The sequence below is a fragment of the Eupeodes corollae genome, chromosome 1 (assembly GCF_945859685.1).
Source record: "Eupeodes corollae chromosome 1, idEupCoro1.1, whole genome shotgun sequence".
Lineage (NCBI taxonomy): Eukaryota > Metazoa > Arthropoda > Insecta > Diptera > Syrphidae > Eupeodes > Eupeodes corollae.
The window spans coordinates 297,273,672-297,292,415 of record NC_079147.1 but is presented as its reverse complement, the minus strand read 5'-3'; the positions used below and the strand labels follow the sequence as shown (position 1 = coordinate 297,292,415).

The following is an 18,744-nucleotide window of genomic DNA, read 5'->3' as shown; positions in this document are numbered from 1 at the left end:
TGTATGTTTTTGACAGCAGTGGTGAGTACGGAACCACCCATTGATTGTCAATTTCTAATTAGTTAGAATTTGACGTTCTTATTTTAATTGTGTGACCACCGTTATCGGCGTTTCTACGGCGATACAACGATTAACCATCGACATTAGTAATAGTATCATTCGTGAATTTCTTAGAACATTTTTTTTTTACATTTCCCATTTTCCATGCATGGCGATGTCATATTAAAAGCACCACACTGCCCGTGAATCATGTGACTTGTAAAAATGTCAAATAATTATTGATCAATTGATGAATCTGGAATTTCAGCTGAAATAATTTGATCAATTTCTTCTGGACGAATTTTAACATTAAGCCAAATTAAAATGTGAGCATGACATAAGCCTCGCTTTTGCCACTCAAATGAATACAACCAACAACACTTTTTGCCAAAGACTGAATATTTTACAATAAAATCAATTAAGGATTTCAATTTTTGTTTAAACACTTGTGCAGTAATGCCGTGACGATGTATCGACTGTTGACCTGGTAATAATAAAGTTTGTATTTCCTCCCAATTTGGATTGCACGCAAATGTTATAAGCAAATCTGGACGTCCGTAATGACGGACATAAGTCATCGCGTCCTGAATGTATTCTTGCATGTTTCGTGGACTACCGATGTAGCTTGAAGGTAATAAAAAATTGTATTTCAAAGTCAAAATATATTTCAGAAAACATAATGATCATATATGATTAGAAAAGTAGATTTTATATAAAGTATTTTTCATTTGCAACACATATGGAAACAATTTAGACCATTACTCGAAATACAAACTATTCTATATCTTAAGTTAGACCAAATTACACATAAAATTACAACTTTCATCAAAATCGGTTGTCTAGGTGAAGAGTTCACTGGGAACATACATAATGACACTTGATTATTATATATTAATGCAACATATATACAACTGAGACCATTAATCGAAATATAAACTATCCTATATCTTAAGTTAGACCAAATTACACAAAAAATGCCAACTTTCACCGAAATCGGTTGACTTGGTGAAGAGTTCACTGGGACCATACAAATGACACTGGATTTTTATATATTAAGATATTCAATAAAATACAATTCGTATAGTCTACAAAAAATTAAAAAAATTCTCTTTGTTTTGACACCTCATTTGTTTAAATAAGGTCCGTATGAGGGCCGAAAAAGGGATTTATCCTAAGGAAAAAAGAAACACCTAACGACTCAAAACCTTAATTTCCAAGTTTGAAGTCAATCGACGCAATGCTTGGGCTCTAGAGGACAGGAAAGACAGCCAGACGGACAGAATCGGGGGACCAACTTTTTTCGACTGCTCTAGCATAGTTATGTCACGTTTGATTAAATTATCGAGCCCCAAATTTTGTCCGAGTGCAAAATTTGCCTTATAGTTCCTATAGGTCCTAAGTAATTAGATAATTTTGAAGACGAGTTTCAGGAATTTAAAGGCAACTTAATTTCAAATTGGTGATCTCTTATTCAAGGTTTCGTCTTAAGAACCTGCATATAGGATATTCTCCTTCAGAAAAGATATTATGAAACTACTTTAAAGCATTACTTAAGCGTTTTAGAAGTATCGTAAGATATTTCCAAATAAATCCACACATTCATTGAAAACAACATTTTTTGACATAATTGTCTAAATAAAAGTTGTAGTCAACATCAGTTGAATGTCAAAAATGATTCGTCAAACTCTTGTGTTTTCTACTTATGTACGTTTCTGGGTTTAACTTAATGTTTCTTTTACGTTCAATAATTAAACCCATATAAATAATACCAAACTTAACCACATTATCATCATCTCCATTTTAAAAATGACGTACTCCAAGTTACACCCGTCTTTTTATATATAACATACCTCATATCTTATCTGGCCTTCATTCCAATGTCAACTTGTTGCCCGCAACTAAACAACAAACCAAAACATTCTTTAAAAAAATATCAATAATTTCTTTTTATCAATATTAGAATTTCAATTAGTGTTAAACAACTTTTTTTTAACTAAAAGCCATAAACAAAATATAAAAATTACACCCAATTTGAGGCAATGCCTATATAAGATAGCTTCTAACAAAGACCTTGCTTCAGTTAAGAATTTCCAAGGAGTTAAACAAAAACTTTTAAATTAAACTAAATATTTGAACAGATAAAAAACAAACTCAATTATGCTCCCATTGAGCTTTTTAACGACCACGATTGTTCTCGGAATACTTTCATCCAAATCAAGTGCTGCATCATCTGATGCATATGTTCAGAAGGTATTTGTCCTTTTTTCAACAAAAAAAAACTCATCCTTCTTAAAAATAAATGTCATCTCTTAGCTTTGTCAAGGACAACGTTTTGGAGCAGCTGTACCAAATCCACATGACTGTAGCTCATTTTATGTTTGTCAATTTGTTGTTCAATTGGTAGATTGTCCAATTGGGTTGCAATTTGATCGCAGGAAAAAAGTCTGCAACTGGCCAAAGGATGCTGGCTGTGATTGGGTAGAACCCGATAGACCAAATACAAATGACGATAATTATCCGGGAGTGAAACCACCAAGCGAACCCAAACCTGATGAGGAACAACCAAAAACTTCTGAAGAAGACAATGACAATAAGCCCACGGAGGATAAGAATCCAGAAGATGGACAAAGTTCAAAGGAGTCTGCTGAGCAGTCCAAACCAGGTAAACATTCATAAATAGTTGGGTTATTTTAGAAGACATAATTTTATAAAAACTACTTTGACAGGTGATGTCACTCTTGATGATTTTATAACGGAGGAACCAGATTACACAAAGCCGACAGTTGATCAAAATAATTCTTCAGAACAAGATCAGGATAACCAACCTAACCATCCTGCAACTGACGATGATTTCATAACTGCTGAACCCCAAACACCAACTCCATCTGCTGAAGAAAGTCAGGATAAACAAACTGATTCTCCAGCAACTGATGATGACATGATAACATACACCCAACCGCCGATAGTGGATTCCGGAGAATCTGTTGACCCCACTCCTGGATGGCCAAAGCCCGATCAACCTCCATCACCCCCTTCCCCTCCTTCAGCTGTTTCAACTCCTTCTTCTCCTTCAAACAGTGAAGAAACAGATCAGCAATCGTCGGAAGGAAACCAGGATTCCAACCATTCTCAAAATCCACCAACACCACCAAATAGTGAAGAAACTGATAAACACCCTTCGGAAGGAGATCAGAATTCCAGTGAAACGCCATCTTCAACTGAGGACGGTGATAAACCAGAACATCCAAAACTTCCTCATCCTGATCTACCGACTGCTGGCAACCAAAGCAGTCAGCACTGGAACCTCATTGCATCGATTGTAAGTGTTGAGACTTCTCACACCGGTGGCTTTATCAATCATCCAACAGTTGGAGCTCATAGCCCAGAAACCGGCTTACCCGTTGACGTTATGACTGGCTACAATCCCAAAAAAGTGCAATGTCTGCACAGTGGTTTATACTTTCTCCCGCATCCGACAAACTGTCAGAAATACTTTATCTGTGCCTACAGCCATTTGCATTTGCATTCATGTGGCAATGGCGTAATTTGGAACCACAAACGGGAGCAATGTGATCTTGGCAGTAATTCCAAATGTTATTCACGGGATGCTGAGTCAGAGGACAATTCTTCAGAACCTGTGACACCATTTCTTGACGATCAAACACGAAAGACCACAAAAAAAGTTGTCAAACCATCAACTCGAAAGCCGATACCAACAAAGCTTCCTGCAACTGTAACTGCAACTGTATCGACAACTGTTAGTCAAAAATTACCAGCTTGTCCAGCGAATCGACAAATATACTTGCCTAATTTGGATGACTGTCATAAGTACTTTATTTGCATAATGGGAAAGCCGGTCTTGACGTCATGCCCGAACGGATTACACTGGGATGTGATAGGAGAGGTTTGTGACAAGCCATCTGTGGCTCGATGTGGCCGCCGACAGAAATATAATATAATTTAAATTAAAATCTGGTTTTGTTTTATTTTTAAATCCCTCAAATGTACTGGGCAAAGCTTTTAGCAAAAAGCCTTCAAAAATATTGTTGGTGAACTACATTGAAATAAAATAAAATTTACCATTTCATACTCAAATATTGCAAAGATGCGGGGTGAACCTTACAAAAAAAACACGGCTATTTTAACTTGGTTCTACATAAACATAAGTCGTGGTCAACCCACATTGTCGTTTCATCCGGTGTGATACTTACTTACACACTTAAGGTGGCCCTTGATCCCTTGCTAGATGTCTCCAGTTTCGCGCTCCAAGTTAGGTGAGTTCACTGTCTAAGTCTCTATCGCGGAACAGCCCGTGCAGCTCGTCACTCCATCTTCTCCTCCACTCCCCTTCTAAGCATACAGGACCGTAGATCACACGAAGAACTTTTGACCGAAATTTCGGTGTTGTAAGTCCTTTCTTGACGATATCATATACTTTGTTTTATCCTCATTAACCGTTAAACCCATTTTGCCGAATTTGTCTCACATACATACATTGGGTGGCGCAACAGTACGTTTGAGAACTAGGGCCTAGTGACTGACAACTCTTAACCATTCCTGTGTGCGAGTACTGTTGTCAGGGATGGAACGGACCTACGTTTTAAGTCGAATTCGAACGGCAAATTTGAGAAAGCACTTTTCATAACAAGAATTACTCTTGGAGAATTTGTCAATTCCTCGCAAGAGGCAGTACCCGTGAAAAAAACTTTAGGTGGCATAGGCAGGGATCGAACCCAAGACCTCTCGTATGACAGTCCAACGCACTACCCATCATGCCACGGGTACTACGAATTTGTCTCAATACTCATAAAAATCCCATTGGCATCACGCTGAGTTCTTCCAATTATGTCAATGTCATCACCATTTGCTATTAATTGGACAGACTTTTGAAAGATAGTGCCTATTGTGTTGACGTGGGAGCTCTGCACTATTTTTTTAAGTAAGTTGTTAAAAAAATCTCAAGATAGGGCATCACCTCGTTTAAAACCTTTTTTGACATCAAAAGGTTCTATTAAGATGTTTCCAACCTTTATGGAGAAGCGCGAATTTTCCATGGTCAAACGGACGAGTTTGTGCGGTGACGCCAAAACTATAAGTGGCACAATACAGCTCGTCCCTGTAAATACTGTCATATGCGGTGTTGAAATCGATAAAAAGATAGTGGGTGTCGATTCGACGTTGTTGGAGTTTTTTCAGGATCTTCTGTAATGTGACCGTGTACTTTCTGCTTTAAAACCACACTGATAAGAACCTATCAGGTTGTTGACGATGGGCTTTAGACATTCACATGTTACGGCAGAGAAGATTTTGTAAGCGATGTTAAGTAGACTGATGCTTCTATAGTTGGTGGACTAAAGGACGAATCTCTATACTTTACAGCTCAAGGTTGGGCTCAATAGTAAACTGATGAGGATTCCTAGAAGCGCGTGTATTACATTAAACTGTTTAAGGGGAGGCATTCAGCTTTCTATTTAAGTAGAGTAAAGTCTGTTAAAATAACGGTAAAGAACGTGAAGCATGAAGCTCTACGAAGGTCATACTGCCGGTCATCAAGAAACTATTAAAGCTGATCAGTCTTTCCATAACCTCGAGAAGAAGGGACGTTAATGCAATTGGTCTATACCTAATTTCAGACAGACTAAGTTTCATCTTTTTCGGGAATTGGCTAAACAAATGTTGCTTATACCTATCTGGAACGAGCTCAGAAGAATAAGATAGATGGAAAAACTTACCCAAGGGATTTTCTAGCGTGAAGAACACCTGTGTTTGAAGAACATAAACTTATCTTAAACTTTATTTAAATGTTTGTTGGTGATTCGAGCCACGCCCAAAAACTTTATTTTGTTTTATTTCTGGACTCAAATTTTAAGAAAAGACCATATGTTTGAAGCCTCGTGTCTAGTAATAGCCTTGATTAGAATTTTAATTGAAGTCTTTAGTAGGTACAAAAGTATTGAATTAAAAATTTCGTTTGTTATCAAAGCAAAAACATTTTATTTATAAAAGATTTTTCTAATTTATGAACAAATTGGATAATCCAATTTGTCAGTTTGACAAACTCCAGCCTTTTCATTGTAATAAGGATGATCCTTTGGGCAAGTACCCTGTCCATTTTCCACACCCTTATTGCAATTGAAATATTGCTTACAATTAGTATTTGCCACAGCCATGAATGACTTCGATGTTCCATCACAACGATCTTTTGTGCACAAAACTTTCTCTGGATCATTACATTGTTGGGTTGCCTCATTGAATTGACTGTTCTTCGGACACTGTCCCCATTTGGCGGTATCTCCTTTGTTCTTACAGTAAAAGTATCCTCGACAAGTTTCTCCATCCGAATAGAACTGGCCATCCTTTTTGCAGAGATCTTTTGGAGGAATATGCTCACTGGAAACTGGTGGCTTGCTCGGTGAACCTGGGCATTTAACATTTTCAGGATAATCACACATGCCATTGAGTGGATTGTAATAACGATCTTCTTCGCAATTTCCCGACGAAAGAACACGTGAACTTCCACAACGCAGATAGCCAGTACAGGTTTTTCCATCACCAATGAAGCCATTTGGTGCTAGAAGACACGGTGAGTTGGCAACGCACGACGAACTAGTGGCCCAAACGCAACTGATAGTATTGGGATCAAAAAACTGTCCACTCGGGCATTTATTGCATTTCGTCTCACCATCCTTGCAATAGCAGTACTTGGAACAGTCATTGGGATCGGATTTATAAATGTCAGTTAGTCCAGCACACATGGTTTCGACGTTCAGATTGCAGGCAACATTCTCGGGATAATCACAAACGCCATTTGCTGAATCGAAGAACAAGTTGTCATTGCATTTGCCGTAGATGGCTTTGCCATTTGTGCAAAATACCCAGCCTTGACAGTCGTTGGGATCACCGATGTAGGTGTTGTTTTTGACAAGCGGACAAGTTTGCTCAGCGGTTAGAGCTTTTGTTTGCGGGACAAGAGCAATGATGGCAAAAATCGAAAGCTGAATCGCAGCATTGCGAATAATTGAAGAGCCTGTGGAAAACAAATTCAATTTAATAAAAAAATGAAATTATGTATAAAAACATTTTATAAAATTATGAAAAAAATAAAAATACGATATTCGAGCTGCTTAATATTGTTTAACATTTACTTAATTTTAACTAAATAAAAACTTGTCTTTATTGTGATTAGTGGAAATATACAGTTTTCCGTCACTTTAATTTTTGCTATAAAACAGTTAAGTTACATTAACTTTTCAAAGCCAACGGAAAATTGGTCAATAATGGTCACAAATTGGTCAATTAACTCAATTAAAAACTTGCCTGCTATTTTTTTGAAAACTCGTAAAACCTTGGTATGACTTTAAAAAAATAAAATTTATTTGAAATCGAAATCTTTACTGGTTCCTGAGATTTGACAAAAAAAAGATAAAGGAATTCCGAAGGTACTGAAGACGGCTGTAGTTTATCCTTTCCCGAAAAAGGTAAAGGACAACTATAAACCGTCAAACCTTGTGTCGATAAGTCTTCTTTCGAGCATCAGCATAGTTTTCGAAAATATTATTAATAAGGCTCTAACTAAGTGGGCTGCGGACAAAAAAATGATAATTTCGGATAAACAATTCGCAACAATGCACAGCTGCTGTTCTGGTTTATTTGGAAAAGGCCTTTGTCCACCTCCAACAGTATTGTTAGAGATTATTTACCTAAAATTGAGCAGGCTTGGCATAAGCAAGCCATTGTTGTATATACTTTATGATATGCTTAAAGGTAGAAACAGGGAGCGGTGATTTCGCCGATTCTCTTCAGCATTTACAGCAGCGATCTGATAGGTAGTCTTACAAAAGCAATTGCGTACTCCGACGATCTAATTGTGTACAGAACGGCCGGAAAGGTTGAGGTTATTAGAATTCTCTTGCAGCGTGATTTCCACAAGATCCAGCGATATTGCGACGACTGGAAACTGAAAATAAATGTCCAGAAGTCAGAGACAATTCTGTTCCGGACTCCGTTGGCTAGGGCCACGAGGGATACGTGTAAGAATTGGCGCAAGATGGTCATCGTTCTTCACGGGCAGCGATAAGCGAGCAAAAGTGTAGTGAAGTACCTCGGTATCTGGTTAGATCAGTATTTATATTTCGACAGACATATAAATGCTGCTCTGACCAGGTCCAGAGGAGCCTTCACTCTGACGAAACGGCTGTTTTTTAGCAGTCGGCTCGACCTCAGAGTGAAGGTAATTTGCTACATGGCCCTCATACGGCTGATGATTTTTATGGTTGTCCTGTGTATTTCAACGTTGCCCCTTCCCAGATGGAGAAGTTTTGGGTGTTCGAGCGGGAGTGTTTACGACGCTGTACCGGCTTATATCGAACAACGGAATCTTCTAACGTACATTAGTATTTCAACGAGGTCCTATACAACGGGGCTCGAATCAACAGAATTGAAAATTTCGTGATAAAACTCGTTTGAGATCACATTGCAAAAGCTATGTCTTTTGACCAACAATTTAATTTTCGGGGCGTTCTATCCGAACGACGAGTATCTTGAAAGTGCACGCTTGAGCGGCTTCATTCCACCCGAGGCATTCCTCTTTTTAGACAGATGCGGTCGTAATGTCGTAAACAAAACCTCACTTTGGTCAACTATAAGTTTAAGGGAGTTTAGATATTTGTCTACCTAGGCACGGCTATAAATTTAGACAACGATATCAACGCCAAAATCAAACGGAGAATAACTCTTGCAAATTGCTGCTTTTTTTGACTTGAGAAGCAAAGTCTAGATGTTCAAATGGTAGACATCTGCATTCAAGAGAACACAAGCATCCACAGGTTTCTTCCAAAACCCACCTCTGTCTATCAACCCCTACTCTCATTTCTCCGTGGTGAACATCGGGTGCTTAGTACCTCAACTGGAGATTGGGTTCCAACCCCAGTGAAAAGTTGTGGGGGCAGCAAACGAGAAGTGTTTCCACTAAGGCACCTCTCCTTATCCAAACGGCAGCATAGGAATTCCTGAGATGGAATCAACGGTGGGGTCTATGGTTGCAGTACGGTTGAACTACTTAGTGAACACCTTATAGGGTTTTTTCGAGGAGCCCAGGCCTATATATATCCGGCTCTCCGTCCTTGGAGTTATATTAAGGATCTGGGCCTCCAGGTTGGGGGTTGTGCCGTCGGAGTCACTTCCTGGCCACGTAACAACATCACAGTTGCGAAGCACCAACAACCCTCGGATACAGACGGATTAACTGTTCACAACCTACGCAAACGTTAAGTAAGTAAGTAAAGTCCTCTCTCGAGCAACTAAAGTAATCCTGAATCTTATACAGTCTTCAACCTGGTTCTCATATACACCACTGAAAATAACCAAGACAAAACAAGAACGTCCTAGGATTACCAAGAGAAAAATGTTTGTGTTGAATTTTGGTCCCGTCTGCATTGATGGAGGTTGGAGGTGAAGATACAACCAGGAGCTGTACGGGATGATGATCTAGTCAAAAGAATGCAAGCCATGTAGAATTTTAGAGCGAATGCACATCAAAGCTCCAGGCTGGAAGGTCTACTAATCTAATCTCGAAGGACGGTACAAAAAGACCGAAACTTAGGTGGCGCGCTCAGGTGGGACAGGACCTCAACCAACTTGACGTGCGAAACTGAATACAGCTAGCTAAGGATTGAGCTAGCTGGTTGAGGTTGTTGATTGAGGCCAAGGCCAGGACTTTACTGCCACCTAAATGAAGTTAAGTAAGTAACTCAAAGCATAAGACAATATAAATTAAACGAAAAGAGGCTAGGATGCGACTCACACTGAATTTCCCATCCGAACTCGTCTGTCGATTTTTCTAAAAGTTTAACAGAATGTTAATAACATGATATTGTGTGAGTTCAAAAATTGTCAGCCAAAATTTTTCTTTAGTTTCATAATTGTTGTATCGAAAACCAGTTCTTAAAAGTTTTTTGTTGTTTTTGTGTTCTTTAAAAAATGTTTTTAATTGAGTTTTTCTAAAAAATTAACTAAAAGTTAACGAAAATATTTTGAATATGATTAAACTAGTTTGATTTCAATATCAATTCAAAATTTAGTCAAAAACCAAAGTTTTATCAATTTCAGCACCATTTTTTAAAAGTTTGATTTTCCAACCAAACCAACTTCTTCAATTATCTTCGAGATATTCGAATCAGGTTCTATCAATTTTGCATAGTATTATTTTAGATTCTTATTATTTTATAAAAAATTTCTTGAAAAATAATAAATGTTAAGACTAGCTTCAATATCTTTAATTGCCAACGAGATATTTGTGAAGAAAATCGATTTTTAACAACTTTTGGAAGAGTTTTTTTATTCAAGACACAACCAGAAGTCAAAAACGCTAGTTTTCGTTGCACACAATTTTTAACTTCCCATAGGAAGTTATGTGTCCGATTTGTCAAATTGGAAATTTTGACATTTCTCGACGTTTCAAGGTCCCTAGAGTTGAAATAAAAGATTTTTAGAAAGATGTCTGTGCGTGCGTGTGTACGTACGTTCGTACGTCCGTGCGTTCGCGACGTTTTTTTCGTTGTCCATAGCTCAAGAACTAGAAGAGATATCGACTTCAAATAAATTTTGTTATACAGATAAAGGCAGAAAGAAGTTTAAAAAAAGGTGACAATTTTGTTTAACCCCGAATATCTAACGAACCAAAAACGGTAGAGACTTAAATTAAATTTAATATTAAATATTGCAACGTGATACCAAACAAATATATTTTTGGAAAAAAATCCAATCAATGGTTTTTTTTTAAATCAAAAACATTTGTCACCTCGAAAATTTTAGGAATACAAAATGATTTTATCTCCAAAACAATTTTGTGCAGCGAAAAACAAAGTTTTTAAAATTTAGTAAAATTTTGAGAAAAAAAAACAAATTCAAATGTTATAAAAAATAAAAACCTAAAAAAAAACAATACTCAAAGCTGGTAAAAATTGAATTTCGACTTAAATATGTTTTCAAAACTTTGAGATACTGGCTTTAAACTACTTTTATCTTTTAAAAATATTGTTTGCAACATTCTGAAAAACTTTTTTTTTATAGTAGTTTTTTTTTTATAAAAATCCAACAGTCCGTTTTTTCATAAAAAAAATAAAATATACAAAAAATATTCCGCAAATTTGGTAAAAATTGATGTTCGGGTCTTGATAGCTTTCAAATTAATATCATTCATCCACTTTGTAAAAATTTAAGAAATTCTACTTAAATTGTTAAACATATCAGGAAATTGAACTTTATCACGTCATATTTTATAATACAAACTTCGCTAGCGTTATTTTTTCGTGAAATATTTGAATTGAACCAAACTTTTACTCTTTATTTTTGAATTGCCACACACTCAATTTTGGTTTAAAGTCGGTTTTTGCATCTTTCGACATTATTATCTTAACATAGGATTTATTTGAAGTCGATATCTCAACTGATTCTTGAAATATGGACAACGAAAATGGTATCGTAATATTACGAACGTACCCACACAATTTTTAAATTTCTGGTACCCTTCGGCAAATCGGACCGATTTGTTGCAAAACCAACACAAAATAAAATTTAAAAAATGCAATAAATTTTAATAAATTTGAAAAAAAAAATATTCAAACTGACAATAATTGAATGCACAGGATTTTCTTTAAAAAAAATTGATATAAATGCCACTTTTTGAAATTTACTGAGAATTTTTATAACATTCAATATTCTATTAAGGACTTTTAATTTTCAACACTTTAACAGAGTGGTATTATCACTCTCTTGTTAGAAATAGACCTGAAGTTTTGAAATGAAATTAAACTCTTAACACAAATTCAAATTAAACAATGAAATCTGTCATTTCATTAGTCAGTTAAAAAAACTATTTCAAAAACCAATATTTGCTGTTTAAATATTTTCATATTAGTAATTTCATTGGTTCCGAGGAAAACAATGTCTTCTTAAATAAATTAAATATTAATTATTCTTATTATTAAATATTCTTAAATATTTGTTGCAGTTTGGTTTAACTTTTACAATTCAAAAACTCTAAGCAACTTAAAACATGGAAACAATTTAGTGTGACTCTGATCAATTTATTTTTATTGACTCTATAAAATTATTTAAAACTGATGGAAAATAAATGTTTCAAGGAGATCAATCAATTTAAAGTAAGTTAAAACTATTATCAATTTTTATAAAATAAAAGTTATGAACAAATTTTAAATATTATTCTTGAAATTAGTTTTTAAGTTATTCATTTATTTCAAACTACACACAAAAAACGAGCGTTTCGAGTTACAAAATAAACTTCTGGTAACTTAGGTTCGGTCTCACTCACAAGGATCTCGATCGATCCATTCTCGTTGCCGACGACGCACACAAAAATATCAACTTATGTATGTTCAAGGACATTATTTTTTTCAAAACTATCACTTTCACTTATATTTCGAATCGATAAAAATACACTAATCTAAATTGCTTCCAAGAAATTTTCTAAATATTCATAAGACTACACGAGTGGCTGATACTTAAGTAGCTCCTAGCACCACCGAGACGATATGATAACCAATGCGATAATAAATAGATCACTTTATAAAGTACCTTTCATTCTACTGGATTTGTCAATAAGAAATTGAAGTCGCGTTCGTTTCAATTCAATTCGATTCGATTCGAAAATGAAAATAAAATACAGAAGGCAAAAAAAACGTGAGTTTTTTCCTCTTCTGGGTTAATTTCGTTTACTGACTGACAAATAGTTAAGCGAATCGCCTTTAAATAGGTTCAAACAATAAAACCGTATTACTCAAGCTAATTAGTTTTAAAGGTTCTTTTTGTCATATGCTATTTTTCTTGTGTTGCGTACAATATCTTTTGGATAGCGTCAATTCTATCTATATAACTATGGCAATGAATTCAATTGATTACTACTATCAAAAACAATATCAGAAACGACAATTTTTATAATAAGCATGTTTAATTTTTGTTTTATTTTTTGTGGGGGCTTTTTTTGATTTAATCATAATCAAATCATCTTTGGAGCAATTTTGTCTTGTGTTCGTTTTATTATAAGAATTTTAATTTCTACGAACAAGGTTCAGGCTACATTCGAACATAGAAAGAACTTCTGTTTTTATTTTTACTTTTGATAAGATAAATCTTTAAAAAATAAAACAGAAGCGGTAGATTTAGAAGAACGTTTTGTTGTTTCCTTTGATTTCTTGAAAGAAAAATGTTTAAAGAAATAATTTTACAACTTGTAATTGAAATGTTTGGATACTTTGATATTTTGAAAAACAAGATCTTGTAACCTTCATTTTTGTGAGAAATTATGTTTCTCGAATTAATTTGTTTTTCAAGAAATATCAAGAAAACTATCTTCAGCAGAAAAATTTCAGCAAGTTGACAGCTTTGACGTTGATTCTTTCGCTATGACTATTTTCTTTTAAGAACTAAAATTTGTTCTTTGTCCACTGCACTGATGCATCATACTGAAATGGATTTAATAGGTAAATGAGTAGGAATATTTTTGTCCACTGATTAATAGTCGATATGTCGAATAAGTGAGAGGGTATTTGTCCCTATCTAAATACTATCTAAATATCCTAAATACTTTAGCTGACTAATTAATGAAATTAATAATTTTTAAATTTTTTAAATCAGCAGTTAAAACATTATACATCTTGAAAATAACATAAATTAAATACTGTTTTTCTGTTAGAAGTAAATAAAAAGGTTATGAAGATTATAGTTATTATTTTTAAAAACTATGCAAGTTATTTGACAAAACTTTGTTAAAAACGGCGGTTTTATGTTTTCTCACAAGGTTAACAATACATGAGAATAAACTAGACCCTTCCTCCAGGAAAAAAACTCAGCACATTTTCCAATGAAGATGAAACCTTCAAATTTTCTAGAAACTTGACTTATCTTCAAGTCTCCTACGTGTTTTCTGAACCAGCCTATTAACTAAGCTAGTCAAGGAAATGGAAGTCACGAAAAATTATGATTTTTTTCCATTTTGTCCACAAAAAATTCTTAAAATATTTATAAGTCTTAACAATACATATTATGATGCTTTTCCAAAGTACAAATCACTTAGTTTCTTTAAATTATTATACCTGAGTCATGAATTTCCAATTAAATTTATATGGAGTTTTGAGAAACCATATAGTTTAGTATCAAGACAATCGCAGAATGCAGCAAGAAATCCAAAATTCAATACGAATGCTTTAAGTGATCCCAACAGAGCTTCGTCATTAAATGTGAGTGTTAACTCAGATGTTGACGAGATGTGGGGTGAAATTAAATGTGTTTTTTTGGAGGCTGGATTCGAGACTGTACCTAGGCGTACGAGAGTTAGTGACTCTTGGATATCCCAAGACACCTGGTTAAAAATCGAGCTTCGTAAATCGTTGAAGCTGCAAATAAACGCCGAGACAGACGCTCAACGAAAGGCTGAATTGCGAAACGAATATCGGATTGCACACAAGATGGTCTATCGTTTTCTGAGACGTGACAGGAGGGTGAGGATAGATGGACTCGCTGATGATGCTGAAAACGCGGGAAGAAGAGGAGATATCCTAGAATTGTACCAAATAGCCAAAGAAGTTGTCGGGAAAAAAAGCAACAATAATCATCCTGTAATGGATGTGGATGGGACACTATTAAATCATCAATTGAAGATCAGCTTCGCAGGTGGAAGGATCACTTTTGTGCCCTGTTAAATGAGGACCCCGTTAAACAGAGTGCTGAACAGATCCTGCAGGGGTATTGACATCGAACCCCCTTCAGTAGCGGAAATTGAAACAGTGATTAATCTCCTCAAAAACAACAAAGCAGCCGGGCTTGAATTGAGACTACACTCAAGAGGAATCAGGCTGGCTTTCGCAGTGGTCGCTCGTGCGTTGACCATATCCACACCTTACGCATTGTTCTTGAGCAGTCTGCAGATTTTCAAACACCGCTAAACCTCATGTTTGTAGATTTTGAGAAGGCCTTTGACCGAGTTAACCGAGAAAATATATGGAGAGCACTTCTTGGGAAAGGAATTTCGCCAAAAATTGTTGCCATTATAAAGGAGTCCTACAACAGTTCAAGGTGTTTTGTGTTGCATAATGGGCAGCTATCTGACTCTTTTGAAGTGCGTCAGGCTGGAGACAAGGGATGTTTTATCGCCAATTCTTTTTCTGCTAGAGATAGATGATGTTCTGACGGCCAGCGTCGGTACAACTGAGAGGCAAGGTTTTCAATGGAGAACGTTTGAAAGGCTTAGCCAATCAGGCTATGCCGACGATATATGTCTTATGGCAAACAATATCTGTGGCTTGAACGATATGTGTCAAACTTTACGGGTGAAAGGAGAATCGTGCGGTCTTAAAATAAATAGCAAAAAGACAAAAATAATGCTGACAGGGCCCCAACACAACATCGTATTATTCTGCATGGCACGCCTGTTGAAGAGGTCGAACAATTTAATTACCTCGGAAGTATTGTATCAGCAAATGGTGGTACGGATCTGGACGTAAAAAACAGAATAAATAATTCTCGAGTTGCCTTTGGTGCTCTGTCCCGAATTTGGAAATCCAGTCAAGTCTCCTTCCGCACTAAACTGAGATTCTTCGAATCCAATGTGAAATCCGTGCTATTATATACTTGTGAAACATGGAAAGTCTCGGCCTTCATCTCGAGAAAATCGCAGGCTTTCGTAAACCGCTGCCAGCGTCACATCCTTAAAATTCGCTGGCCACAAACAATACCTAACCATAAATTGTGGCGTAGTAAAGGTTAGAGGCGCTTGGACATCGACATTAGAAAGCGCAAATGGCAATGGATTGGTCACACACTGAGGAAACCAAACGATGATATTGCGAAGCAGTCCTTTGAATGGAATCCTCAGGGGTCACGGCGGGTTGGAAGACCAAGAACAATATGGAAATCTATGCTATCGGAAGCTTACTCCCAGAGAAAGACGTGGCCACGGTTAAGGTATCTAGCTGCAGATAAGGAAGGATGGAGACGTTTTGTTGAGGTCCTATGCCCCGTACGGGTTTAGGGGACCTGATGATGATGTTTTTGAAAAATAAGTAAGTTTTGAAGATCATTTTTAACGAATCCAGGACTAGGTTAAGGTGGCTGACTGTGATGGAGTTGGACACAACTAGGCCAGTTTAATGGCCCATTGGGATACCTCATGAATCTTGAGGCTTTCTTGTAAGCTTTTCAGCTAGAGCAGGGCATGTACAGAGAAGGTGAAGAACTGTTTCTTTTTCTTCCTCATCCATACAGCTTCTGCAAAAGTCATTTGAGAATACGCGTAGCCACGTGTCGTGCTTTCCTATTGGACAGTTATGTTATGGCACCGATTGAAAGTACCTTGATGGCTTGTAATCTAGTTTTGGCCAAGTATTTTATGTGACCTGCCACGTGGTGATGTTGTTCCACCTGGTGTTTGCCTTCTTCATAGTGTCTTGCATTAGCAATAGTTTCCATGTAGCTGTTGGTATGCCAGCATTAGCCACACTTGGTAGAATGGGTTGTACTATACTATTGCTGGGGAGTTCATCCACCTTACAATTAACTGCAATGTCTCTATGGCCCATTACCGAACAGAGGTTAAGATTAAATTGTTGTGCGATCTTCATTAGAGATGATCGACAGCTATGGACTGTTATAGAGTTTGTAAAGACCGAGTCTAGAGATTTGATCGTGGCCTGACTATCTGGGAAAATACGGATATCAGATGTTGATATAACGTTTTCTTTAATCTAGGACAAGACTTCTTTTATCGCCAAAAGTTAAGCCTAGGACACTATACATGATTGGGAAGGCGGAATGAGGGACTTCATTTTAGTCGTTCAGAGTACAAACCTCCACCAACTCCTTCATTTGTTTTTGATCTATCGATATAAAAGTGGACTGTCCCATCTTTCAGGAATGCAATATGCTCACAGAAAGATAAGGTATATGAAGAGTGTCAAATAAGGGTATGGTGTAGCCAGTGTGCTTTGGTATGCCAGCATTGATTCTTAATTCATAAGAATTACGAAGTGGTCAATTTTGTTGTTAATCCACTCGGACGAAGCTTTGAGGTAAATAGCAGAGCTTGCAGCTATTTGTTAGCTAAATATATCAAGAGGTGTTAGATAGAGTAGGATATCCAGTGTCGCAGATGAGGTCGCACAAAGCGATCCACTTATACATAGACAAGTTGAATGTTGGACTTTATTTATATTATACTGCAACACCATAGGTACATTAAAATCGGTCTGATTACCGATGTGTATAACCAATATAGCTTTTGCAAGACAAAAAAGCTTCAGTAGCTTGAACCAAGTTTTAAGGCTCGTTTGAAAACTTTATTTTGATTCATTTAGTATAGGGAGGGTTAACATATCGAATTTGTATATCCTTGAAAATAGGACAAATTCGGTTTTTTGTGGGCAGTCGACACTGATCAGCCCAAAGTATTAGTTTGTTTAAGGCATTTTGCAAGAGTTGTTTAAGGGTGCTAAGATGCTTTCCTTAAACCGCTTTAGCAATGTCATCCGCATATTCAATCACTCTGAAACCCTCCACAGAACACCACATTGCGATGTCCCAATCTTTGACTTAAAAAATACTCGTTTTCAAGACTATATTTCAATATATTTAAAGAACTTTATGTTAAGGTCTTATTTAGACGATGGTTTGCTCTTTTTTGTCATGAATCTTTTAAGCAAAATTGGTTCAGGGTTTCTTAAAGATGCATGATAAATGAACTTTAACAACTTTTGAATTGTGTTGAAATTTTTATGATAAACTATAAATATTTCAACAAAATATTGACGATAAGGGTTAAACGTTTAGAATTCTTCTGAAAAAAACTTCATGATGTATTTTTGTCAGAATTTTAAAAAGTAATATCTTACAAACCTCGTGTTACAGAGTAATTAAAGCTATTAAAACTATTAGGACCCTTCAAAAAAGTGCAAAAACATAAACTTTTAGAGCATTATAATCATTAATAGCAAATTTATGTCACTGCCTCGAATGTGATCTACTAAAAATAAACCGATATTAAACGTGGGTACATTTAGTACCTGTTCATTGATGGTTAGTGCGTAGAACTGTCACACCAGAGGGCTCTACCAACGCCTAATTCCAATTTTGAGAGCAAATGATAAATCGTCCAAAAGTACACCTTGACCTGAAAAGTGCTTTCTCAAATTAACCATTCAGATTCGGCATGAAAACTGTTGGTCTCCTCCATCACTGAAATGACTCACACAGAGGAATGGTTGAAAGTTGTAAGTAACTGTTGAGCAGATTATTAGTTCCTTATGGACTGTCGTCCATAAATTTAAGACTTAACGTGTATGTCTTTAAATATTGTCAATAAAAGCTGACAATGATGATGGACTTCCAGCGGAACTTTACGCCGGAGATTTAGTTAGAAGCATAAACTAACTTGGAGCCAACATTTTGTAGGGATAAAGTATGCCTGATGAGTGGAACTTAAGTATTACTATATCGGGTTCTTAAAATTTCATACAAGATTCTGTCAAGTGTATTACCTACACGAGTGCTTGAGTGGCACTTTCCAGTGTGGCTTAAGGTCTGGAAAATCTACCATCGATCAAAGCTTAACTTTTCGCCAAATCCTCGATAAGACTAAAGAAATACCACTTCATCAAAATAAAGCAGGCTATCACAGTTTCATTAGAGATGTGCTAT

General features: G+C 36.2%; 2 protein-coding genes across 2 annotated transcripts in view; one reads left to right on the top strand and one right to left on the bottom strand.

Annotated features, from left to right (window-relative positions):
• The first annotated feature begins 2,127 nt into the window (after window positions 1-2,127).
• Window positions 2,128-18,744, top strand: part of LOC129951675 (uncharacterized) — a 28,786-nt gene continuing 12,169 nt past the window's right edge. Inside the window, exons 1-4 of the mRNA XM_056063932.1 lie at window positions 2,128-2,289; window positions 2,353-2,701; window positions 2,766-3,990; window positions 14,204-14,620. Of these exons, the coding sequence (XP_055919907.1) occupies window positions 2,197-2,289; window positions 2,353-2,701; window positions 2,766-3,990; window positions 14,204-14,620 (2,084 nt within the window). The 5' untranslated portion in view covers window positions 2,128-2,196. The remainder of the gene's footprint in view (window positions 2,290-2,352; window positions 2,702-2,765; window positions 3,991-14,203; window positions 14,621-18,744) is intronic.
• LOC129941162 (peritrophin-44-like) lies at window positions 5,923-12,796 on the bottom strand. The gene is made up of 2 exons (XM_056049731.1): window positions 12,634-12,796; window positions 5,923-7,066 (listed from the first exon to the last, which is right to left on the bottom strand). Exons 1-2 carry the CDS (start codon window positions 12,638-12,640, stop codon window positions 6,057-6,059), a joined length of 1,017 nt encoding a protein of 338 aa, XP_055905706.1. The 5' UTR covers window positions 12,641-12,796; the 3' UTR covers window positions 5,923-6,056.